The sequence below is a fragment of the Dipodomys merriami genome, unplaced genomic scaffold, assembly GCF_024711535.1.
Source record: "Dipodomys merriami isolate MVZ:Mamm:240054 unplaced genomic scaffold, mDipMer1.0.p SCAF_41, whole genome shotgun sequence".
Classification (NCBI taxonomy): Eukaryota; Metazoa; Chordata; class Mammalia; order Rodentia; family Heteromyidae; genus Dipodomys; species Dipodomys merriami.
This window is the reverse complement of record NW_027205715.1, coordinates 11,406,153-11,431,854: the sequence shown is the minus strand read 5'-3', so window position 1 is coordinate 11,431,854 and position 25,702 is coordinate 11,406,153. Positions and strand designations below refer to the sequence as shown.

General features: G+C 50.2%; 1 protein-coding gene across 2 annotated transcripts in view; it reads left to right on the top strand.

Moving 5' to 3' along the window:
- The first annotated feature begins 45 nt into the window (after positions 1-45).
- The window catches only part of LOC138807025 (solute carrier family 12 member 4), a 29,176-nt gene continuing 3,519 nt past the window's right edge, over positions 46-25,702 (top strand). Inside the window, exons 1-16 of one of the 2 annotated variants that reach the window (XM_069992587.1) lie at positions 46-235; positions 7,750-7,844; positions 9,438-9,569; positions 14,054-14,200; positions 14,292-14,346; positions 16,887-17,017; positions 19,916-20,157; positions 20,302-20,516; positions 21,062-21,226; positions 21,307-21,405; positions 21,700-21,757; positions 22,156-22,330; positions 22,685-22,803; positions 24,517-24,615; positions 24,868-24,987; positions 25,385-25,489. In XM_069992587.1, the coding sequence (XP_069848688.1) occupies positions 121-235; positions 7,750-7,844; positions 9,438-9,569; positions 14,054-14,200; positions 14,292-14,346; positions 16,887-17,017; positions 19,916-20,157; positions 20,302-20,516; positions 21,062-21,226; positions 21,307-21,405; positions 21,700-21,757; positions 22,156-22,330; positions 22,685-22,803; positions 24,517-24,615; positions 24,868-24,987; positions 25,385-25,489 (2,072 nt within the window). In that variant the 5' untranslated portion in view covers positions 46-120. The remainder of the gene's footprint in view (positions 236-7,749; positions 7,845-9,437; positions 9,570-14,053; positions 14,201-14,291; positions 14,347-16,886; positions 17,018-19,915; positions 20,158-20,301; positions 20,517-21,061; positions 21,227-21,306; positions 21,406-21,699; positions 21,758-22,155; positions 22,331-22,684; positions 22,804-24,516; positions 24,616-24,867; positions 24,988-25,384; positions 25,490-25,702) is intronic. The other variant, XM_069992588.1, reaches the window with a different exon arrangement.

Here is a 25,702-nt window from a genome sequence, read left to right as displayed (position 1 = left end):
GCCCGGGGGGCGGGCGGAGGAAGTGAGCGCAGCGGGGAGGAATGCGAGCGGGCGGGGCGCTCCGACCCCGGGCTGCGGGCACAGCCGGCGAGCGGCCGGGACGGCGAGCGGGCGCGCGCGATGCCGCACTTCACCGTGGTGCCGGTGGATGGGCCGCAGCGTGGCGACTATGACAACCTCGAGGGGCTCAGCTGGGTGGACTACGGGGAGCGCGCCGAGCGGGAGGACTCGGACGGTGAGGGCGGGCCCGGCGCGGGGGGGGGGGTCTGGGCCCGGCGGGGCGGGTGGGGAGGGCGCATCCCTCCCGGGACCCACTGCCGCACGCACGGCCCGACCTGGCGCGCACACGTCGGTGCGGGCTCAACTTTCTTCCACGCTCTGCGCCGCCCGCTGTTCCCCGCCCGGCGCGTGCACCACGGGTTTCCCCAGGGCCCCGGGGAGCCCGGGCGCCGGGGCTGGGCCGCTCTGCTCGCCCCAGCTCCTCCCCTGCGGGCTGCGGGCGGGGGCTGCAGACGTGGCCGCCCGGGGAAGCCAGCCAGCCGGCTGCCTGGCAGGAGTCGGGAGCCCGAGACCGCAGCCGCGGCGCCTTCTCCTCCATCCTCTTGTGGCTTCATCTTCCCTTTGGGGAGGCTTTCCACCCCCTGCCCCCCGCCCCTGGCCCGGCAGGAGGGAAAGGGGTGCGCCCATCGCGGGAGCCCGCCCCCCCCGGTTGTGGATGTGTAGGTTCAGTGGACATCTGGGGAGCAGTCGCACGGGGCCAGGCTTGTCGAGGCACTTTACGTGAATCAACTCGTTTAATCCTTTCTAACCTCCCTCTCGGGAGAGATGCTGTTACTCGCACTCAGGAAGGAATGAAGGGGAGGTGGTTATGTAACTTTCCTCTGGTGGGATTCAAACCCGGATGTGATATTCCGGCGCCTTAATTCTTTAAAAGTACACACACGCACGCACATCACACTTTTTACTAGCATACATTAGTTGTACTAGAGAGTTTAACCCTGATACTCCACACATATGTACACAGCGCCTCATCCACCAGCCCCCTCCATCCTTCTCCTTTATTCCCCCCACTTTTGGCATCTTAATTCATTCTTTCTTCTTTTCTTTTCTCTTGATCCTGGTATTAGGATTTGAATTTAGAGCCTCTCATTTGCTTGATGGGCACATTTATCGTTTGAACTACACTCCCAGTCCAACTTTTTGCTGGTTATTCTAGAGATGGAGTCTCACAGACTTCAATACCCCTACTGGCTTCCAAATGGGATCCTCCAGAATTCAGCCTCCAGATTAGCTACAAGCCCCTTGTGCTCTGTGGTAGTGCCTTAGTTCTTCACCTAGTTGTTAGGACCGGGCCTGGCAATGATCCCTTCCTCCCTTCTTATAGGTGCGCACCTCCCTGGAAGCCCCTTTCTCCATTGCCTATCCCACATGGCTCCCTATTCCCCTGGGCTATACACACCGGTGCCCAGCTTGGAGTGTGACAGTGCTGGGAACATGTGTCTGTGTGTGTATCAGTGCAACTATGTAGCTGAGGGGATCAAAGGTCCAGATAGGGCATCCTCACAGTCACTTTCCTGGAGATTTTTCAGTAAGGAAGATGGTGATATGACCGATGACAAATGCCAGTGACATATGGGACTGACAGTAATGGAGACATGTAGGGATGTGGCTCATTGGCAAAGCGCTTGCCTAGCAAGTGCAATGTCCTAGGTTCAGTCCTCAATACCAAAAAAGAAAAAAAAGGGGCTGGGAAGGTGGCTCAGTGGTAGAGTGTTTGCCTTGCATGCCTGAGGCCCTGGGTTCAATTCCTCAGTACCACATAAGCAGAAAAATCCAGAAGTGGTGCTATGGCTCAAGTGGTAGAGTGCTCGCCTTGAGCTGAAGAGCTGAGGGTCAGTGCCCAGGTCCAGAGTTCAGGTCCCATGACCAACAACAACAACAATGAAAGAAAGGAAGAAAGGAAGAAAGAAACAAGAGAGTAATGGAGACATGTAGGAAATGTGTCAGGTGATGCGATTTTTTTTTTTTTAAATCGGTTGTGGGGCCTACCACTTGAGCCACAGCACCACTTCTGGCTTTCTCTGATTATGTGGTGCTGAGGAATTGAACCCAGAGCCTCATGCATGCAGGGCAAGCACTCTACCAATGAGCCACCTTCCCAGCCCCATGGTGATGCAATATTGACCTCTGATCTGGGATAGTGAGATGACTGAGGCTGCCCACTCCTCCTATGGGTCAGTGGTTGTGTGTTTCTATCACCGGACTGCCATGTGTGGATGGGACACAGGACAGTGGCATGGCATGGAAGTTTCTCGGGCTTGGCAGCATGTGAGTGCCTCCTCATCCCCACCCCCATTCCCTTATCCGCCTCTAGCCTTGTTCAAGGTGTCAGAGTAGAAGCTACCATCCCACCTCTTGTAGGCCTGCGAGGATGTCTATTCTCCTCAGCTGGATTGGGCTGCATCCCTAGAATCAGGCTGGACCAATGAGTAAGCAGAGCTAAGGCCAGCCTCTGGCCCCGCCTTGGCCTCTTATAGAGTGACAGGAGGGATTTGGTGCTGTTGGACGCTAGCTGAGTCCTGCTTGATCCCTCTATGCTAGCTCCTCCCACTTCTCCCTACCTTTTCTTTCTCCTCTTACTCCTTTCCAGCCAGACCTTGGCTGTGTCTGCAGGATGGGGGACATCCTACACCATGGTGAGTGATTTGGGCTCTTCTTGGTGGGGACTGCAAAGGGTGAGAGGGCACAAAACTACTCAGCCTCAGGTCTAGCTCCTGGGGCCCACTTTATCCTCGAAGAGGTCCATCCCCTCTGCTTGGAGGGGCATCCATGGGCCTGCTTGTTCAGCTGGCCTGTAGGCCAGGAATGGTGAGGTTCTAGAAGGACACTTCAGGCAAATGTCTTATACACAAGAATCAAGAGAGTCACCTGGCTCCATTCCTACCACTGGTGTATTCACAGCTGCTTGTAGGATACATCTGTGTATCAGGTTCTCTGGGGGGGTCTCAGGAAATGTTTGAGCAGCTTGAGCCTAGTAGGCAAGCCCAAACCTGCCCTGGAATTTTTGGAATAGCTGAGGCCAGTACTGTTCAGGCAGCTTGAAGCTAAGGGCAGTACACACACGAGACACTGCTCACACTCACTCACATTCCCTCAGTGCCATAGACTGCTTATTCAGAATATGGCTTTGGGGAGCTGCAAGGAGTGCCTGCTTTGTGTTGGAGACTGGCTAGTCTCCCTTTCCTAATGTATCTGGGCAGCTGGACAGGGTTGCGAACTTCTTCATAGAAGGTGACAAAGCAGCACAGAAAGGTTAAGCAGGTTTCCCTGGTAACACAGGGAAGGGCCAGGAATTCAAGCAAAGCCACTTGCCATCTGAACAACCAGAGACTGAGGTGTGCATACCCTGGCCATACTTCTGTGCTGAATTCTGGGATACACGCTGGAAGGACTAGGGTTCAGAATAGGAACAGTCCCCACCCAATAGCCCCCACCCAGCTTTGGTGGACCCTGGACCCAGGTATGGCCCTCCTTACTGGTTGACTATGACCTTGAAAGTGAGCCCTACTGTCCTTGTTACTAAAAGAGATTTACTGAAATGTTGCTTTAGGTACTAGGGGCAACTCTTGAAGGGACTCTGAGCCACCTTGGAATGAGGGATTTTATGATAAGGAGTAGGTCAAGTCATCCATTTTGAGGGCAGCTGAGTGTTACAGTTTCTGGATACTAGTGCAATTACTAGTGCAGTAATTGGTGGAAGTGCGGCTATCGTGCTTGAGTATAGAATAATTTATAATTTATTTCAACTTACTTCCACAAAAGGATGAAAATAAATATGCAGCTGAGGCTGCTTATAACCCTAGCTACTCAGGAGGCTGAGATTCCCTCTCCCTCCCTCTCCCTCTCCCACTTCTGTTCCCTCTCCCTTTCTCCCTCTTCCTCTTTTTCCCCCTTCTTTCTCCCCTCTCCTCTCCTCTCACTCTTTCTCTCATCCTGGGTTTTGAACTTTGAGCCTGGACACTGTCCCTGAGCTAGTTTGCTCAAGGTTAGCATTCTATTACTTGAGCCACATCTCCACTTCCAGCTTTTTTGGTGGTCACTTGAGTGGCGTCCAGCTTTTTTAGTGGTTTAAGAGTCACAGATTTCCTGGCCTGGGCTGGCTTCAAACCATGATCCTCAGATCTCAGCCTCTTGAGTAGCTAGGATTACAGATGTGAATTTCTCTTTTGTGGTGATATGGAATGTTTCAACTTTAACTCAGGGCCTTGAACTTGCTGGGCAGGTTTTTTTTTTTTTTTTTTTCCTACTTAAGTATCACCCTCAGCTCTTACAGCTGCCATTTTTGGACAGAGTAAAGAATCTAAGACTTTTTTTTTGTCAGTTGTGGACTTGAACTCGGCCTGGGTACTGTTTCTGAGTTCTTTTGCTTTTTTTTTTTTTGGGGGGGGTCCGGTCGTGGGGCCTTAACTCTGGGCCTGGGCACTGTCCCTCAGCTCTTCAGCTCAAGGCTAGTGCTCTACCACATGAGCCACAGCACCACTTCCGGCTTTTTTTTTTTCTGCTTATGTGGTGCTGAGGAATCGAACCCAGGGCCTCATGCATGCAAGGCAAGCGCTCTACCACTGAGCCACCTTCCCAGCCCCCTGAGTTCTTTTGTTCAAGGCTAGTGCTCTACCACTTGGAGCCACAGCTCCCCACTTCTGGACTTTTTTATTTATTATTATTTTTTAATTTTTATTTATTTATTTTTTTTAGGTCTGGTCATGGGGCCTGAACTCTGGGCCTGGGCGCTGTCCCTCAGCTCTTCAGCTCAAGGCTAGCCTTCTACCACTTGAGCCACAGCGCCACTTCCGGCTTTTTTCTTTTTGCTTATGTGGTGCTGAGGAATTGAACCCAGGGCCTCAGGCATGCAAGGCAAGCACTCTACCACTGAGCCACCTTCCCAGCCCTTAAAACATTTTTCAGCCAGGTGCTAGTGGCTCATGCCTATAATCTAGCTACTCAGAAGGCTGAGATCTGAGGATCACAGTTCAAAGCCAGCCCAGACAGGAAAAGTCCATGAGACCCTTATCTCCAATAAACCACTCAGAAAACCAGAAGTGGTACTGTGGCTCAAGTAGTAGAGTGCTAGCCTTGAGCTGAAGAGCTCAGGGACAGCATAGGCCCAAAGTTCAAGCCCCATGACCGACAAAACAAACAAAAAACACTTTTCAGAGGCTTCTCAGTGAAGAATGGTTCAATTAAAGGGCAATGTAACGGTTTTCAGAGTTTTCTTGTGACTCCTTATCCTGATCCTGAATAAGCAGCAAGATTATGACAGACGTCACAGGATACCTAAGGGACTAGAAGGCTTCACTGGATTTGAAGATGACTTGGCACCAGTGGCATTGATGTACCTGTAATCACCAAATGTGGACCTAAGATGGTTGGCCTCCTTAGCTAGCCCAGGATGTGCTGTTTTACATGATAGAAGCAAGAAGAGCTGAGTTTGCCCTGGAAATCCTTATGGCCACATTTTACCTGTTGATGTCCTTGAGTAATTAAAAAATACCTCCTAATTGGCTGTGGGCTAGGAAAAGACAGATTAAATCATGTGCTGACATTAAGAGGATGCCATCAGTTGATATCCTGAGCCGCAAACATCTCTTAAATTGTGACCCTTTTAGGCTTGTTTACAAAGAAAAGATTGACCCAATCACACCACTAGTTTAGGTTGGTAATGACACTTCCATTGTTACTTCCATTTTTGGACATCATATTAACTCATTTTCTACCTTCTTGGAACCCTATGTCTGCTTCCTATTTGCTGAGAGATTGCCAGCCAGTGCTATAGTTGTCAAGCTGCCTTAAAGGGCATAGGGGTATTTGGCACACCCTTCAAAAAAAAAAGTGCTGGGCATCTTTTGCCCACTTGGTAGAAAGCCAGGTAAATCACCCACTGGGGCTTACAAGGAACAGATTTTGGAAAAATCTGTGTAGATAAATAGGAACCCAGAAAACACAGCTGAGCTTTGCAACTTGAGAACTTATGTGGAGGCTCTAGTCGAATTGCAGCTACAGGTATAACCTTGTCTCTCTACCTGTGAAGCTTTTCCTCTTCCACCGAGTGTGCAGCTTCAGGAGCAGTGCATGAGGGAGGGAGGGACACCTGTGCAGCTGTTAGATGAGACACATTGAACATAGGGATCATTGGGGTGACAAATGTCCCAGCCAGACTGCTGTCATTCCAGCAGTCAAACTGGGGAAGTTGGGGTAGGCTTAAAAAAAAAAAAAGTCTGGCTGGGAAGGTAGCTCAGCGGTCGAGTGCATGCCTTGCAAGCATGAGGCCCTGGGTTCGATTCCTCAGCACCACATAAACAGAAAAAGCCGGAAGTGGCGCTGTGGCTCCAGTGGTAGAGCACTAGCCTTGAGCTGAAGAGCTGAGGGACAGCGCCCAGGCCCAGAGTTCAGGCCCCATGACCGGCAAAAAAAAAAAAAAGTCAGGGGCTGGGAAGTTGGCTCAGTGGTGGAGCGCTTGCCTTGCATGCCTGAGGCCCTGGGTTCGATTCCCCAGCACCACATAAGCAAAAAGAAAAAAGCCGGAAGTGGCTCTGTGGCTCAAGTGGTAGAGCGCTAGCCTTGAGCTGAAGAGCTGAGGGACAGCGCCCAGGCCCAGAGTTCAGGCCCCACGATGGACCCCCCCCCCCAAAAAAAAAAGTCCATTGGCACATTTCTGTCAGGTTTTCTAGGAGCTGAGATGCATTCTTACTAACTTGACAGGCAGGTATTCTACAGAAAACCTCTTGAATCTGGGGACTGAGGCCAGTAGATGATCCTCATGTGCAGTCTGTTCTGTATTTTGGCCTCTTTGCTCAATCCAACACCCACCCTGCAGCCTGGATATTGTGTATGTGTGTGTGCGCACGTGTGTGCGTGTGCGCTCGCGCGCACGCGTGCACATACCAGTCCTGGTGCTTGAACTTCAGGGCCTGAGCTCTGTTCCTGAACTTTTTTTGCTCAAGCTTAGTGCTTTATCACTTGAACTACAGCTCTATTTCTAGGATTTTGGTGATTAGTTGAAGATAAAAAATCTCATGGTGTTTCCTGCCCTGCCTGGCTTCAAACTACAGTCCTCAGATCTCAGCCTCCTGAGTTGCTAAGGTTACAGGCATGAGCCTCTGGTACCTGGCCTGGATTTTGTAGAGAACCCTAGAAAGTTCCTTACACTGGCTTCAGCTCTTTGTAAGATACCAGGTCAACTTCACTTCCCAGCATGCTCTGGACTGTCCTTTAGGGCACCCTGCAAAGTACATACTGGGGTAGCTAGTAGGTCCCCTGCCAGCAATGGCAGCCAAAGGCTGTCTGTCTTCATGAATGTGTCTTCACGCTATCTGGAAGAGCACTTGGGCAGTACCTGAGGACATGCAGCCCTTGGCATGCTGTATGCTCCAGATAGGTCAGGGCTGAGGCCTTTGGCAGGTTCTGATCCTCATGCCTGTGTGCTGTATATTAGTATATTTGGGGCTTTCATGCACTTGTCCTCTACTACAAGGATTGATGCGCTAGGGTTTTATTGCTGGTTGCTCCCACTTTAACTCTGGTCGTCAAGGAGGTTGTTAGGATGTGATAGGGAAACTGAGGTCCAGCCTTTTAACAGTGCGGCATCTAAAGATTTACTGGGAAGATGTTTTGGGGACTGGCCTTCTGAAAGACCTGTGGGCTGAGGGTGGAGGAGGCAGCACCTAACTGATTCTTTCTCTCTCCCCATAGGACAGAGTAACCACAGAGAAAGCAGCCCTTTCCTTTGCCCCTTGGAGGCCTCCAGAGGAAGTGACTACTATGACAGGAACTTGGCACTATTTGAGGTAGCTAATGAACCATTCTGGGCCACAGGTTGGGCAGGCGGGGGCCTCTGGGCTAGAAAAGTGTATCCTCTACTCTCTGGCTCCTTAGGAGCTAGGCTGTGGTTCTATTTCCAACTGAAGCAGCTTTCCTAGGGACCACTCACAATGCCATTCCCACTGCCATCTCCAGGTCTATTCATCTCCCTTGTAACCCCTTACCTTTTTTTTTTTTTTTTGGTCGGTTATGGGGATTGAACTCTGGGCCTGGGCGCTGTCCCTCAGCTCTTCAGCTCAAGGTGAGCACTCTACCACTTGAATCACAGCACCACTTCCTGTTTTCTGGTGGTTAGTTGGAGATAAGAGTCTCACAGACATTTCTGCCTGGGCTGGCTTTGAACTGTGATCCTCAGATCTCAGCCTCCTGAGTAGCTAGGATTACAGATGTGAGCCACCGGCACCCAACTGCCCCTTACTTCTTAGTTTCCTCTTTTATGTCCATTCTTAGGGCTTCCTTCCAGGCCAAGGTTCTGTTCACTCCTACAGATTCTTCCTTGCTTTCCCAATTGGCTCTTCCACGTATGTCCCCTTCTACTTCACCAAGGTCTGGTCCTCCCACCTTGTATCTGTGCCCACTCTCTACAGCTTCAGTGACCCCTTTCTGAGAAGGGTCCCGAACTTCAGCTTCTTAACTTGAGTTTTGTCAGGCTGAGCAGTGAGAGCTGGATTGAGGGCATGGGTTGGACTCCTAAACTCTGACTCACACATCCATCTACCCTATGACTATATAATGTGGGTTTCCCAATTTCCACATGCCCAAAGGGCTTTGATCTTGACTCTTTACTCCTAACCTACCTTTCTGTGTAGAAGGTCAAAAAGGAGCTTCCAGGTAAAATGCTAAATATGGGCAAGAAGCAGGTAGAGGCAGGACACTGTGAAAACTACAGGGGCAGGAAAAGCCTTGACTGAGTGAGGGGTGGGGGTCCTGAACCCCGAGAGGCTTCCTGGTCTGTGGGAGCAGCAGAGTTCTGCACTGTAGTCTTTGACCTGTCCTTACCAGAGGACGGGCTGGGGGGCCAGCCTCCTGACATGGGGGTCGAGGTGAGTTATTCACAGGAGCAAGTGCCTAGAGGAAGACCATCCAGGAAGGTGAGCATCTGGGTGGGAAGATGAGACGTCCTTTGTCCCGCTCACACTGAGGTGGCTAGGGTATTCTGTGTAGACTTGAGAGGTTAGATGTTAAGCCCAGAGGTTCAGCCATAGCTGGGAAGTGGCCAAGCAGAGCAGTCAGGATGAAGCCTGTGATCTGCCAGCCATGCCTGCCTTCTCCTTTTCCCTGAGGCGGGTGATTTTCACAAATGGGCTGGCACTGCTTACAGTCAGGGTGGGGCTGAGAGAAGCAGCCGCTGGGCTGGGGCCTTTGAGTGCCAGGTGCTGAGGTGTGGTGCCCACACCTGCCCAGTTGGCTGTCCTGGCCTTCCCCAGGCAAGAGCTGGGATCAGGCCCAGACCTGCCTTAGGCGTTGGCTTGGGGCCAGAGGCCAGACTGCTGGCTAAACACAGGTATTCTGGCGCCGCCTTGGCCCATTGCCATCTTGCCCCGTGGCTCTGTTTACAGGAGGAGTTGGACATTCGCCCAAAGGTGTCGTCTCTTCTGGGCAAGCTTGTCAGCTACACCAACCTCACCCAGGGTGCCAAGGAGCATGAAGAGGCTGAGAGTGGGGAAGGTGCCCGCCGGAGAGCAGCCAAGGTAAGCCAGTTGAGGTCAGCAGACAGGCCACATCTGGGCAGACGGACAGAATATCATGGAATCAGTCATTTCCCCACATAGTGGTGAGCTCACCAGGTGTGGGGGGCATGAAGGATGGACACTGAATGCCTGGAGCTCAAGGACGATTGTAGGGGTGGGTGAAGGTGGAGATCCTGAGGGGAGCAGGAGGCCAGGGAGGTCCGCAGAAGTAACTGAGAACAACAGTCGCCTGTACTCAGTTGTCACTGTGTAAGGCACTGCACTTAGAGTGGGCGCAGCTTCTCGAATGTTATCCTCACAGGGCTGTGAGGTGGAAGCCTGGCCCAGAGGCACACACCTGTAATCACTGCAACTTGGGAGGCCAAGGCAGGAGAACTGATAGAGCCCAGGAGTCTCCTGAGGCTAGCCTGGGCAGCCTAGTAAAACCCCATCTCAAAAGAGAAAAAAATAAGCTATGAGGTAATGCTATTATCATCTTCATTTTCCTTTTTTTTTTAGGTTACATTAGTTATATAAGGGAGATTTCATTGTTTTTGCCTTCCTCCTTTTCCTTCTTTCCTTCCTTCCTTCCCCTCTCTCTCCCCTCTCTCTTTTTCTCTCTCTTTTTCTTTTGTCTGTACTGGGGGGCTTGAACTCAAGGCCTGGGTGCTCTCCCTGAGCTTTTTTGCTCAAGGCTAGTTCTCTACCACTTGAGCCATAGATAGCTCCACTTCAAGCCTTTTTTTTTTTCTTTATTGGTTGTGGGGCCTGAACTCTGGGCCTGGGCGCTGTCCCTCAGCTCTTCAGCTCAAGGCTAGTGCTCTACCACTTGAGCCACAGCACCACTTCCGGCTTTTTCTGCTTTATGTGGTGCTGAGGAATCGAACCCAGGGCCCCATGCATGCAAGGCAAGCACTCTACCACTGAGCCACCTTCCCAGCCCCACTTCCAGCTTTTTGATGTTTAATTGAAGATAAGAGTCTCGTGACTTTCTTGCTCAGACTGGCTTTCAACTGCGATCCTCAGATCTCAGCCTCCTGAGTACTTAAGATTACAGGGGTGAGCCACTATTGTCTGTCACTTTTTTTTTTTTTTTTAAGGACCCTGCCTACTGTCCTTAAACCAGCCTCCTGACTCCCTAAGTTTAGCTTCGCCCACTCAACTTCATTTTTCAGATGAGAAAACTGACAGGGCATCAGGTAACTTGTCTAAGATCAAGGCATAATGCCGGGAGAAAGATTTGTGGGGTTCCCATGACAGGTGTGAAATAACATCCCTTCAGGCAGGGTAACCAGGAACCTGGTTGTCTCTAGGGGCTATGAGACTAGAACAGGTGACAAACTTCTGCCCCTCATTGTCTTGGCCATGGCTCCACTGGCAGAACCTTCTGGAAGCCTCTGAGTTCCTTGAGAATCAGGTGGGGGGATGTATATGTATGATAGGAGCTTGCAGAGCTTTCCTGACTTTTTCCTGTCCCATACTCTAGTTATTGTTTCCTCCCTTCCTCTAGTTATTGTTTCCCCTTCTCCTTCCCCTTCCCGTTCCCCTTTTTTTGCAATGGTACTGGGGTTTGTATTCCAGGTTTCTCACTCTCTCTCAATTTTGATTTTTTGGCTCATGGCTGGCTGGCAATCTGCCACTTGAGCCACACCTCTACTTCCTGCTTTATTTATTTATTTATTTAGCCAGTCCTGGGACTTGAACTCAGGGCCTATGCACTGTCCCTGAGCTTCTTTTTCTCAAGGCTAGCACTCTACCACTCTACTACTTGAGCTACAGCACCACTTCTGGCTTTTTCTGTTTATGTGGTACTGAGGAATTGAACTCAGGTCTTCATGCATGCTAGGCAAGCACTCTACCACTAAGCTATATTCCCAGCCCAATTTTTTTTTTCCAATAATAGGGCTTGAACTCATGGCCTAAGCAGGGACAGTGTCTCTGAGCTTCTTTTTGCTCAACTCTAGCACACTACCATTTGAGCCATAGCACCACTTCAGGATTTTATGACTAGTTTACTGGAGATCAGAGTATCACAAACTTTTCTGCCCAGGCTGGCTTCAAACCATGATTCTCAGATCTCAGCCTCCTGAGTAGCTAGGATTATAGTTGTGAGCTGCCAGCACCCGGCCCCCAAGGATGACTTTTGTATCTTTAGTTACCTCCTCTTTATGATGAGCCCATTTAACTGAGGGATGAGGATTTCCTCTATGTTTTTGGTTTGGAGGTGAGAAGACCTGAGGTTTGGGAAGTAACTGTGTTTGGAAGGAATTGGAATCTGGTCCTGACTATAGTGTTCTGCATAAGCCAAAGGAACTCCTGGTTGAGATAAACCAGGTCACTAGCCTTGCACCATTTGTAAGACTTGGGCCTTGTAGAGGTGGGCCCAGGAGAGCAGATGGGCCAGTGCCCTTCTAGGAAGCAGAGATGGCAGATGATATCCTGACCCCTACTCTCCTACTGGGCACGTTCTACACTAAGTATAGCAAAAACCCTGACTATCTTCGGCCTGTCCCTATCCAGCCCTGCAGGAGGGGTCTCAATTGTTAAGCCTCTTGCCCACAATGGGTGGTAGAATCCTTGGGTAAGAGCCTTATTCCTATCCTATTGGGCTGAGTCAGCAAGCTGATGACTGGGTATGAAAGGCTCCCAAGAAAGGATGGTATGGAGCCAAATGCCAATAGCTTACACTTATAATCCTACTACCGAGGAGGCTGAGATCTGGAGGGTTATGATTCAAAGCCAGCCTGGGTAGGAAAGTCCAAGAGACTCCATCTCCAAAATATGCGACAAAAAGCTGGACTGGAGATGTGGCTTAAGTAGTAGAAGTAGTAGAGTGCCACCCAATGGATCTGGTGCAAGGCTCTGAGTTCAAATACTGATACTGCCACAAAAAACAAACAGCCAGGTGCCAGTGGCTCTTGCCTGTAATTTTAGCTACTCAGGAGGCTGAGATCTGAGGATCACAGTTCAAAATCATCCAGTGTAGGAAAGTCTGTAAGACTCTTATCTCCAATAAACTGCCAGAAAACCAGGAGTGGTGCTGTGGCTCAAGTAGCACTAGCCTTGAGCTGAAAAGCTGAGGGACAGCACCCAGGCCCAGAGTTCAAGCCCCATGTCCAAAAACAAACAAACAAAAAAACTGAAAGAAAGGTTAGTACAGGGCTGAGGGCTAGCCTTAGTGGAAAGACTTTGTTTTTAATTCTCAGGGACTATAAGGGGGATGGGGGATGGGAAAGAAGCCTGAATTGGTGAGAAGCCATGGTCCTATGGCCCAGTGGGGAACATGTGAGGATGTTGGGGTCTAGCCTTGGCCTAGCTATCCAGCTCACCTGACCCCTAGTAGGGTGAGAATGTAAGAGGGTGGCTGAGAATCCCTGCCCAGTGGATTTTGACTAGAGGAGGAGGAGCCTAGTCAAGTCTACAGGGAGTCAGGAAGCTAGAGAGCTGTGGACCTCACCTAGGGTGACTGAGCAGGGGTATCATCAAGGAAGGCATAAATTAAGAGAAGAGTGGTAGTGCATGCCTGTAATCCCAGTACTTGACAGGCTGAGAATCTTGAGCTGTAGGCTACATAGTGAGTTCTAGGCTAGCCTCAGCTACAGACAAGGCCCTGTCTAAAAACAATACAAAAAAAAATAAAAGAAGAAAGAAAGAAAAGAAGACTTGAAGCAGGAAGGGTGGGCCTCCAACGGAACCCTGTCAAACCCTAAGAAGGCAGCTTTTCCCTGGCAGCCACTCCAGCTCTGGCCCAGTGACCTTCTGAGGCTGCCAGAGGTTATTTGGGGATGCAGAAAGCATTTCCGGCCCTGCCCTTTCCCTCACTGCCCTTTTCTGATGGTGACTCAGCCTCGGATGGGGGTTGGACTGGAAACTCTTGCTGCTGTTCCTTGGTGGGTTGGATCCTCTGGGAGGGGCTCTTTCACCTGGGCTGCACTGGGCTGGTCAGCGTGAGGAGGTTCATTCTTCCCCAGGTTCTTCATGCTGCACATAGATCCTGTCTCAGGCCTGGACCCACCAGGATTCCCTGTGGCTATGTGGGTCTATCCTAGTCCCAGTTTTTAAGCACCAAGGAGGCTTTGCTGAGGCTCTCCTGCCCTGGGTTGTATTAGTCCTGCCTCTGTAGGTGTGCCCTCTGCCTGGCCTCCTGTTTTGTCCCTCCTCTGTCCTTACACAGTTGAGAAATCCTGTTGGATCTGTGTTTACTCTTTCCTCACCTACCCATAGCCTAATCTCACTTATCTCTGGAATTTTCTCAAGAAGATGTCCAGGAATTTGCAAAGTGAACTTGCCACTCACCAGGTTCCTGAGCATCTTTTAGGCCCTGCACAACCTGTTGGTGAGAAGACAGTAAATGAGCCAAGTCTGCTTGTGAATGATTTTAAGGCATTCCAGTGAACTGTGGGTTACCGTGACCTGTAGTGACCCTTGTCACAGCTGTGTGTGTTAGGGGAGTGATGTGAATGATACGGCATGATATGAGTGCCTCTCCTTTCTTGCCCACATAGGCCCCCAGCATGGGCACTCTCATGGGGGTGTACCTGCCCTGCCTGCAGAACATCTTTGGAGTCATCCTATTCCTGCGGCTGACCTGGATGGTGGGCACGGCGGGGGTACTGCAGGCCCTCCTCATAGTGCTCATCTGCTGCTGCTGTGTGAGTAGACCAGGACTGGACATGGGCTGTAGGCATCTCATAAACCCTACCCAGCCCAGTTGCTCATCTAAGTCCTCTCTCCTTTCTACAGACACTGCTGACAGCCATCTCCATGAGTGCCATTGCCACCAACGGCGTGGTTCCAGGTGGGTGAGCGCCACCCCGGGTGTGATGGAGGGATTGCAATTCAGAGCCCGCCTTGACCTACTGGGACCCCCTGCTATTCCCCCCTCCAGTAGGGTCCCAGTCCCTGACTGACTCTAGGACCATGCCATCAACTAAACCTTCCTGATTGACAAAATTAGAGATTGCTGTTGTGTTTGGTTTATATAAAAACAAACCACCTAGCTGGGCCCCAGTGGCTCATGTCTATAATCCCAGCTACTCAGAAGATTGATATTTGAGGATTACAGTTTGAAGGCAGCCTGGGCAGGAAAGTCGGTGAAACTCTTATCTCCAATAAACACCAAAAAAGCCAGAAATGGAGTTGTGGCTCAAATGGTAGAGCGCTAGCCTTGAGCAAAAGAAGCTGAGGGGCAACACTCAGGCCCTGAGTTCAAACCCCAGAACCAGCACACACACACACACACACACACACACACACACACACACACACACACGCACGCACGCACGCACACGCGTGCACACACAACCCTACAATATGCCCTTCACAAGAAAGGGCAATATATGTTTACAGTAAGGGGCTTAAAAGGGTATCTATATTGTCACTATGCTGAGTTCATTTTCATTAGTCTTTTGTCACATGGTCTTATAAATTACTCATCTCTTCTTGCTCACTCACCTCTTGCTGTGTGTATATGTATATACATATAGATGTGTGTAGGTATGTATATTTGTGGTATAATTTCTATTTCCCAGGAACATATGTGCTTATATATATATATATATATATATATATATATATATATAAACACATACACACACATGCATCCATACATACAACACACACACACACATTTCCCAAATGTTAGATTTTTTTTTGTTAACCAGTCCTGAGGCTTGAACTCAGGGCCTGGGCACTGTCCCACTTCTTTCACTCAAGGCTAGCACTGTACCACTTGAGCCACAGCACCACTTCCAGCTTCTTCTGTTTATGTGGTACTGAGGAATTGAACCTAGGGCTTCGTGCATGCTAGGCAAGCACTCTACCACTAAGCCACATTCCCAGCCTTAGATATATTTTAAAAAGTGTTTTCTATGGTGAGTTACAACCCAGTTTGTATGATTTTTCTCCTATCTGTTGGTTCTTCTTGTCCTGAACAGCCTTAACCAGTTGATTCTGTTCACACCCCCTGGCAGTGCCCTTAGGAAGATCTCAATGTGAGAAGGTTACAACATGGAAAGGCTTGACTTTTTTTTTTTAGTGCCCATACTGGGGCTTGAACTTAGGGCTTGGACACTATCCCTGAGCTTGCATTTTTTGCTCAAGGCTAGTGCTTTACCACTTGAACCATAGCATCACTTCCAGCTTTTTCTGAGTAATTTGTGAGAGATATGAGTCTTATAGCCTTTCCTGCCCTGCTGGCTTCAAACTGTGATCCTCAGATCTCAGCATCCTGAGTAACTAGGATTACAGGTGTGAGCCACCAGAGCCCTGGCGAGGGTTGGCCCTTTTATTTATTTATTTATTTATTTATTTATTTATTTATTGGGTCCGGTCGTGGGGCCTGAACTCTGGGCCTGGGCACTGTCCCTCAGCTCTTCAGCTCAAGGCTAGCGCCCTGCCACTTGAGCCACAGCAGGGTTTTTCTTAGGGTTGGCCCTTTTAAAAACACTTACTGAGCCACTTCTGTAATCCTAGCTAGTTAGGAGACTGAGATCTGACCATCACAGTTCAAAGCCAGCTTGGGCAGGAAAGTACGTGAGACTGTTATCTCCAATTAACCTGAAGTGGTGCTAGTGGTTCTAATGGTAGAGAGGTTTTTTTTTGTTTTTGTTTTTTCCTTTTTTTTTTTTAATTTAATTTAATTTTATTTGTGAACATACTGTACAGAGGGGTTACAATTACATGGGCAGGATAATGCGTACATTTCTTACCAAGCATTGCACCCTCCTCCTTTGGTTTACCCTTCACATCCCTTCCCAGCCTCCCCCCTCCCCCCCAATCCCAATCCTTCTCTTTCCCCCGCACTTTACCGCCCCCCCCCCCCCGCACCGACGTGTTTTTTCCTTTTTTTTTGCCAGTCCTGGGGCTTGAACTCAGGATCTAAGCACTGTCCCTGAGCTTCTTTTTGCTCAAGGCTAGCACTGTAGCACTTGAGCCACAGCACCACTTCCAGCTTTTTCTGTGTATGTGATACTGAGGAATCAAACCCAGGGCTTCATGCTTGCTAGGTAAGCACTCTACCACTAAGCTATATTCCCAGTCCTCCAGAGAGGTTTTGTCAGCAGCAGGTGTAATCAACAGTGTGAGGTCTCTCTTGTCTTTGGGGCCTTGTGTTGTGAGGGTTTGTTAGTCTCTGATAAAATCATAGCCCCAGGGCAGGAATATCAGCTGTGAATACTCAACCTGGCCAGCTTGCGCTGGGCCACAAGGGGCCAAAAGATAAACTGGAGAAGGCTCTGATCCTGCCATGGTGTGCCAGGGGAAAGGGAGTCCTGGGTAGTTGTGAGGGAGAAGTTGAAGAATAGGCCCTAATCCATGTACACCTTCTCTTTGCTATAGCTGGGGGCTCCTATTTCATGATCTCCCGCTCACTGGGGCCGGAATTTGGAGGTGCTGTGGGTCTCTGCTTCTACCTGGGAACAACATTTGCAGCATCCATGTACATCCTGGGAGCCATCGAGATCTTGCTGGTGAGTCAGGCAGTCACTTCATTTGTGTCCAAACAGTCTCTTTGGACTCCACACAGGAGGCTCTGGCTATTTGTGGTTCCTAACCTCTGGTAAGGTTTGAAGGGTTACACAGAGGGGGGCCACCAGGGCTCTGTATCAGACTTGCCTCCTTTTACCCTGATGCTAGTTTGAATTAGGCAGGGAAGGGGCCTGGCTCCCTTCCCCTTGGTCTGATGTTACCACTGCCTGGGCATGGTTTCAGCTATAGCAGGAGGCCTGCCAGCTGTTGCATTTAGCTGAGTGACAAATCTTGGTGGTGACACAGAGATTGATTCTTGGGGTTGTGTGGGCTCTGGCTAGCTCTGTTACCCCCAGAGCTCTGTGCCAGGGCTCTGAAGATCCAGCTTATGGCGAGCAGCCACAGGAGGCTGGAAGTCAGGTCTCCTCCATGAGCTCTATGGGTGCCGATTCAAACTTGGCTTCTCATTCACCAGCGAGCCACCTGGGTCAATGAAAGAAGAGGTACTGTAATCCTAGCTACTCAGGAGGCTGAGATCTGAGGATCGCAGTTCATAGCCAGCCTGGGCAGAAAAGTCTGTGAGACTCTTAATCTCCAATAAACAACTCAGAAAAAGCCAGAAGTGGTTCAAGTGGCTCAAGCAAGTGGTAGAGCGCTATCTTTGAGCCAAAGAAGCTCAGGGACAGCACCTAGGCCTTGAGTTCAAGCCTAGGACCAACACAAAAAGAAGAAGAAGAAAAAGAAGAAGAGGAGGAGGAGGTGGGGGGGACTTGGAGCAAGCAGGAAGGGTGACAGATGTCCCTTGGGGATCCAGAGCCTAGGAGCTATGTAGAGAGATGGTTGTCCATTACAATTTCTTGGTCCTCTGCCTGCAATGTGGACCTGGGATCTAGAGCTTCTGATTTTTAAAATTTTGTTTTCTATTTCTCATATTTCACCTACATTATTTGAAATTCTTCTGTTACGAAAAATGTCCCTTCTCCCAAGTTTATTCAACCATGTAATTATATGGACCTCTGGATATTTATTTTATTCTCTGAGTTACTGGTTTATAATTCAATATTATTATTTTGTTCAGACTGTTCTCTTTTGACCTTGCTGCTATTTAGATTGGCAGCGCCTGTGTCTGAATTCTTTTCTTTCCTTTCTCTTTTTTTTCTTTTCTTTCTTCCTATCCTTTCTCCTTTTTTTCTTTCTTCCTTCTTTTCCTCCTTCCTTTACTCCTTCCCTTCTTTCTCCTTCTCTGTTTCTCTTTACTTTAAATAATAGATTTGTTGAAATACAATTCTTTCTATGTGTGTGTGCTGGTCCTGGAATTGAACTCAGGGCCTGAGCACTATTCCTGAGCTCTTTTTGCTCAAGGCTAGTGCTCTACCACTTTGAGCCACAGTGTCACTTTCAGTTTTCTGGTGGTTAATTGGAGATAAGAGTTTCATGGAATTTACTACCAGGTTTGGCTTTGAACCATGATCCTCAGATCTTAGCCTCCTGAGTAGGATTATAGGCGTGAGCCACCAGCACCTGGCAAAAATTATTCTTATACCATACATTTAACTACTTATTAAAAATGTACAGTTCAGTGCCAAGTGTCAGTGTCTCGTGGCTGTAACTGTAGTTACTCAAAAGGCTGAGATCTGAAGATCATGGTTTGAAGTCAGCCTAGGCAAGAAGAATCTATGAGATTCATATCTCCAATTAACCACAAAAAGCTGGAAGTGGAGCTAAGGCTCAAGTGGTAGAGTGGTAGCCTGGATCAAAAGAACTTGGGGACAGTACCCAGGCACTGATTTCAAGCCCCAATATCAGCAAACAAAAAACCAAAATATACATCCCAGGAAGATGAAACACGAGGACTATAAGTTTGAAACAAGTGTGGGTCACATAGCAAGACTTTGTTAAGACTAAGCCAGGTGCCAATGGCCCATGCCTGTAATCCTAGCTACTCAGGAGGCTGAGATGTGAGGAGCATCGTTTGAAGCCAGCCCAGACAGGAAAGTTCATGAGACTCTTAGCTCCAATTAACCCCCCAAAAACCCGGAAGTGGAACTGTGGCTTAAGTGGTAGAGTGCTAGCTTTGAGCGCCCAGGCCCTAAGGTCAAGCCCCAGGACTGGCGTAAAAAATAAATAAATAAAAGGTAGTAGTTGTGGCTTAAGTGATGAAGTACTTGCCTAGCAAATAGGAAGAGCTGAGCTTAGTCCCCAGTATTAAATAAAACAGAAAAAGCAAAGCCACGCATAGTAATACATGCTTGTAATCCTAGCTACTCAAAGGTCAGAAACAGAAGGATTGAAAGCTGTAAAGGTAGCAACAAGACTCTGTCTCAAAGCCAGTTCTGGGTGCCAGTGGCTCATGCCTGTAGTCCAAGCTGCTCAGGAGGCCAATTTGAAACCAGCTCAGGCAGAAGAATCTGTGAGACTTATATAATAAGCTGGCAAAAAGCTGGAATTGGAGATATGGCTCTAAAGATAGCTGAGTGCAAGCCCCAATACTAGAACACACACAAAACAAATGAAACAAGCAGAAGGGGCATAGAGCAAGTAATAGAGCTATGACGCCTGGGTTCAGTCTTTCGTCCCCACCCCACCCCCCTCCACTCCACCCCTCCCCCCAAAAAAGAGAAGAAAAACTGTACAATTCATCACTACAATCAACTTTAGAACATTTTCAACACTGCAAAAGAAACCCCATTAATAGTCCTTCTCCCTACCCTCATCCTTTACAACCACCAAACAAATCTTTGGATTTGTTTCTTCTGAATATTTCATATAAATAGAATTGTATAGTCTGTGGTCTTTGGGGAGTGGCATCCTTTAGTTACACTTCAGAAGAAAATCAAAATGATAGACTTCATTTTCCAAATAGGAAGATTGAACCCTCTACATGTGTCCTTTTGTTTCAGACCTACATTGCTCCACCAGCTGCCATTTTTCACCCATCAGGTGCTCACGATGCATCAAGTGCCACTTTGAACAATATGAGGGTGTATGGGACCATTTTCCTGACTTTCATGACCCTAGTGGTGTTTGTTGGTGTCAAGTATGTGAACAAATTTGCCTCGCTTTTCCTGGCCTGTGTGATCATCTCCATCCTCTCCATCTATGCTGGGGGCATCAAGTCTGTTTTTGACCCTCCTGTGTTTCCGTAAGTAATTTGACCATTTGTCTAGGCATTCCATTGATGTCTCTTCCACATAGGTGGCCTTTGATGTCTAGATCCTTAAGAGTGCTGGGTGAAAAGAAGCTGGGGTCTCCAGCTGAGCAGATATTCATGCCTTCTTCTCTATAGGGTGTGCATGTTGGGCAATAGGACACTGTCTCGGGACCAGTTTGATGTCTGCGCTAAGACAACCATCGTAGACAATGAGACAGTAGCTACTCGGCTGTGGAGCTTCTTCTGCCATAGCCCCAACCTTACCACTGATTCCTGTGACCCCTACTTCCTACTCAACAACGTGACTGAGATCCCTGGCATCCCTGGAGCGGGTGCTGGTGTGCTCCAGGGTAGGTCCTCCTCCCCATGCTCCCATTCTCCAACCCACAGGCTGTTAGAAGAGCAGAGCACAGAACTGTCCTTGTGTGGTCAGCTTGGGAATGGGGCGTGGGGGGGGGGGTAAGTCTGGCTGCCTTCCCGGCTCAGCAGTGTCTTCTCAGCCTGGCTCCTAGAGGCTGAATTTTGGGTGAACAGAGCCTGTTTGGCCAGCATCCCAGGCCTGCAGCAGCCCCTAGAAAGTTCTGGCAATCCCTCTTTCTCTGGCCACCAGCCCCTGATGCTGCTTGGGGTGGTTCCCACAGGGGCCATAAAGAGCTTCTGTGTGGGAGGCAGGCTCCAGTGGGGTTCTGGCTAATGCTGTTCAATCACTATTGACTGTCAGATTTCTCGCTGGACAGCTTCCTCCCTGAAGCTAGAGCAGTTCTATGGCAGACCTTAACTGCTGGGCTGAAGCTGTCCCCAGAGCTTCCTTGTGTCTGCAACCTCGTGCTGGGCAGCCCTAACTGTCCCTGGGGAAGTTGGTAGGGCTATGGTGGTCATGCTGCTGCCCCTACAGAAAACCTGTGGAGTGCCTACCTGGAGAAGGGCGAGGTGGTGGGGAAACGTGGGCTGCCCTCCACAGACACAATTGGCCTGAAGGAGAACCTGTCTCTCTATGTGGTGGCTGACATCGCCACGTCCTTCACTGTGTTGGTTGGCATCTTCTTCCCCTCCGTAACAGGTGAGCCCCTGTTCACCCATTCGCCCAGCTCTGCCTCCAGTCCTGGGGAGCCCCTGAGGGGGTCTCATTTGCTTTTGAAGGTATCATGGCTGGCTCCAACCGCTCTGGGGATCTCCGTGATGCCCAGAAGTCCATTCCGGTGGGGACCATCCTGGCCATCGTGACCACCTCACTTGTGTGTATCCTTTTCCAAGCCTGGGACGGATGGGGCATGGGGGTAGGGGGTAGGGGGCAGATGGCACCTGCCTGCATATAAGCTATTTGTCAGCAGCCACAGACACACAACATCCATGCATGCGTGTATACTTCACCCCTTGCACAATCTACACATGCTGCAAGGGTGTACGCATGTGCACCACGGAACTCTCACAAATCTGCAGGCTGAGGTGACAGCCATGAGAGCCACTAGGTTCCTGCGGGGAATGAGGCAGGCTGCAGCGTGGTAAAGGGCCAGCTTCCTTGACGCAGAGTAGATTTCAGCAGCGTGGTTCTCTTTGGTGCTTGCATCGAGGGCGTGGTGCTCCGGGACAAGTGAGTGAGCTGTGTCCCTCCCTGCAACTGTGACTCAACTCTTGCTTGCTCTCACCCCAGCCCCCCTACATGGTCCTACACATCTCCTTAGGCCACTGGCTCCCACTGATGGTCTCTGCCTCCACTTGGAGCAGGCTTCTCCAGGATTTTTTAAATCCTGAAAAGATGGTGACATTAAGCTCTAGGTTGGACATTAAGATCTTGGTGGGGCAAAGTTACAGAATAGAGATTGGCCACTGACCTTCTCCACTTAGGGCCAGAACTCTACCCCCCACGTGTCCCCCCCCCCCATCCCCTCAGCCCTCATTCCTGCCTCCTGACAACCCTCACTCTGGGTGGCCTCATCCAGGGCTTGGGGGCCTCCTTGCCTGGACCTGGTCTGAGCCTGGCCCCTGCAGGTACGGCGACGGCGTCAGCAGGAATTTGGTGGTGGGCACCTTGGCCTGGCCGTCACCCTGGGTCATTGTCGTCGGCTCCTTTTTCTCAACATGTGGCGCTGGACTCCAGAGCCTCACTGGGGCACCACGCCTACTGCAGGCCATTGCCAAGGATAACATCATCCCCTTCCTCCGGGTGAGCCCTTCTGTACAGCCTCTGGTTAGCTAGAGAGACAGGGAATCAGGAACATCATAGCCTGCCCACAGAAGCCCCAGCATCTGGCCGCTGTCTATCTATAAGGAGCTTCTGAGAACTTCCCTGGCCCTGCTTGTGGTTAGCTTGGAACCTGAGTTCTCATCTGAGTCTCATCCAAGTTAGGATGCCTAGAGAAGTGGGAGTCAGGGAAACCTGTCATTCCCAACAGCAGTACATATAGGGGAGTCGTGCAGCTCAGCCAAGGAGCCTAGGGATGAGGGAGGCCAGGCAGGGGCTTGAGCTCCCGCGATGGGAGCAGAGTGGTAGGAGCAGCTTCTTCCCTGGTGTCTGCAGGTGTTTGGCCACGGGAAGGCAAATGGTGAGCCGACGTGGGCACTTCTACTGACAGCACTCATCGCAGAGCTGGGCATCCTCATCGCCTCACTCGACATGGTGGCCCCCATTCTATCCATGTAAGCTGAGGGCAGGGCAGGGGGATGGTCTTGGGAAGAGCTCCCTGAACCCTAGGGCCTCACAGCTTGTGTGGTGTTGAGGGTGGGAGCTGGGAGACAGGTTGGGTTATGTGGTAGGCAGCCCATGTGGACTGAACTGGCAAGACCCAACCTTCCCTGCATTAGAAGCCAGCCCGGCACCTATTCCAAAGCTTCAGAGACCAAAGCGACTTACACTCAGCACTGTGGGAAACTCCCTACCCACCCCCACCCCAGACAGGGACAGACCTAGGCCCTAGAGCCTTCATGAAGCAGCCTCTAACCCAATCACTTTCAAGTTTGCTTGTGCCTGGTCTAGAAGCTGGGCAGGTGAGTGTGCTGGTGCATTGAGAGCAGTGTCCTAGGGGGGTTCTGGGACAGTTGGGGACAGTTTGTTGGGTTGCTGTATTCACCTCGGCTCATGTTAGGGTCCTCATGCTTTCTGTTCCTTGTTTGTTTAGTTATAAAGAGCCTGCCCTTCACTGCCCACTCAGCTTACAGGCCCAACGGGCCTCTCTCCCTTACCTAGCAGCTTTCGCCCCACCCTACAACCTCTGGGTTCTCTTGTCACTCTAGCACACCCCACCCTTAACAGAAGTACACACTTCAAACTTCATCTTGAGTGGTGACCTCTATTGGCCAAGTCAGAGACATAGTAGAGCCTTTAATCAAGCATGTGGCTTTTTCATTTTTTTTTTTTGGGGGGGGGTCCAAGACCAGGACTCGAACTTAGTACCTGACACTTCTGCTCATTGACTGGAGCTCTACCAACTGAGCCATGCTTTCAACCCCCTCATGTGGCCTTCTGACAGTCTCTGTCATCAGGGACCTTATGGGACTCCTTGCCCCTGGCACTCCTGTCCCAGAGTCCTGCCTTCTTGTCTGCCCTTCTGCTCTGTTGACTGAGGGCAGAGATTGGTGCTTCCTCTACCTTAGCCTTCTCCCTGGGAGGGTTCACACAGCCCGCCTTGTCTATGTCCTTACTCCCATACCCAACGCAGTGTTTCAGAAGTGTCCAACTCAGTGAATCCTCATGGTTCTTTTCTCCTGACCTCTTCCTCTCTCCCACATGATGGCTTTTTTTTTTTTTTTTGGTCGGTCATGGGGCTTAAACTCTTGGCCTGGGAGCTGTTTGAGCTCTTCATTTCAAGGCGAGTGCTCTGCCACTTGAGCCACAGCGCCACTTCTGGTTTTCTGGTGGTTTATTGGAGATAAGAGTCTCACAGACTTTCCTGCCTGGGCTGGCTTTGAACCGTGATCCTCGGATCTCAGCCTCCTGAGTAGCTAGGATTACAGGCGTGAGCCACCGGTGCCTGGCTTGCATGATTGATTCTTATTCCTCTGGTTGCCCTGACTAGAGACCTGAATGATTGTCTCACTCTGCACACACTGAGCGCCCCTGCCATTCATCACCATCCTGTTCTAGTTTGCTTGCTATTCCCTGGCCTGCAACCCCCTCTCTCCCCTGACAGTGAATCTTAGCTCATCCTCTGTAACCTGGCTCTGAAGAGACTTTGGCAATATTCACATCTGCATCACACCCTGGGAATAGGTACTATGGAGTTGGGAAGACTGACTAAGCCCACAGAGAATAGAGCCAAAATGATGGCCGTTTCTGGTCCAGGCTAGCCAGAAATCAGGCTGTTAGATCTACCAAGGAGGCTGTTCTGCACCAACCAGCTCCCTGTGCTTCAGGTTCTTTCTGATGTGTTATCTGTTTGTGAACCTGGCCTGTGCTGTCCAGACGCTCCTGAGGACCCCCAATTGGCGACCCCGATTCAAATACTATCACTGGTGAGTTCCAGATGGACCCCAGAGCCAAGGCCTTTAACTTGGGGGAGTATTGAGGAGTCCAGGAGCCGTGTTGTGGATTGAGATTTGAGTTGGAGTAGTAGCTGCTCTTAGTGAAACACTGGAGATGGACATTGGAGGGTCAGGGACTTGACCTGTTTCTCAAACCCAGCTTGTGACTTGGGGCATGGGATGGGCTGTGACCTGGGGCCCTGCTGGTTTTGCTCATTCTTCTCTCCTTTGCCTCTGTCTCAGGACGCTGTCTTTCCTGGGCATGAGCCTCTGCCTGGCCCTTATGTTTGTCTCTTCCTGGTACTATGCTCTGGTTGCTATGCTTATTGCAGGCATGATCTATAAGTACATCGAGTACCAAGGGTGAGTGAAGGGCTGTTGCTTCTGTCAGCAGCCCGTACAACATTCATGGTGGCTGATTGAGTAAGTGGGGTGGTGTGAATGTTGGATTGTGGGAGGAGTTGAATGGCATTTGCTGTCCACCTTGGGTGCTGTGGTGTCTGATTGAGTAAATGGAGTTATGACCGTTGGATTGTGGGAGGAGCTGGATTGTGTTTGTTATCCACCTTGGGGTGACTTGGGGCGCTAAGAGGGCCTAGCTCCCCTCATTCCATATTTATAGAGGCAGAAATCCTGAATTGAGCTGGGGGGTGGCTCACTTGATTAGCATGCATGAGACTATTAGTTTAATCTCCAGCATTCCGACAGAGAGAGAGATTTTTGGTAGGACCAAGGCCTCATTAATGTGTGGCATCTATAGGGCTGAGAAGGAGTGGGGTGATGGGATCCGAGGCTTGTCCCTGAGTGCTGCCCGCTATGCACTGTTACGGCTGGAAGAGGGGCCACCTCACACCAAGAACTGGCGGTAAGTTCATGCCTAGATTGGCAGGGGACATCTAAGGTTCTTAGCACTATGAAGGTGGGAGGGCCCCTTCTGGTGTTATCTGGAGTGCCCTCTTGCTTATTGGTTCCTTAGATCTATGTTACTCAAGCCTGGTGTGTACTGGGGGGGGGGGGGGGAGGGGACAGGGGGAAGGCAGTATTTTGGGAAGGGAAGATGAAGAAGCTCCTTGGAAAG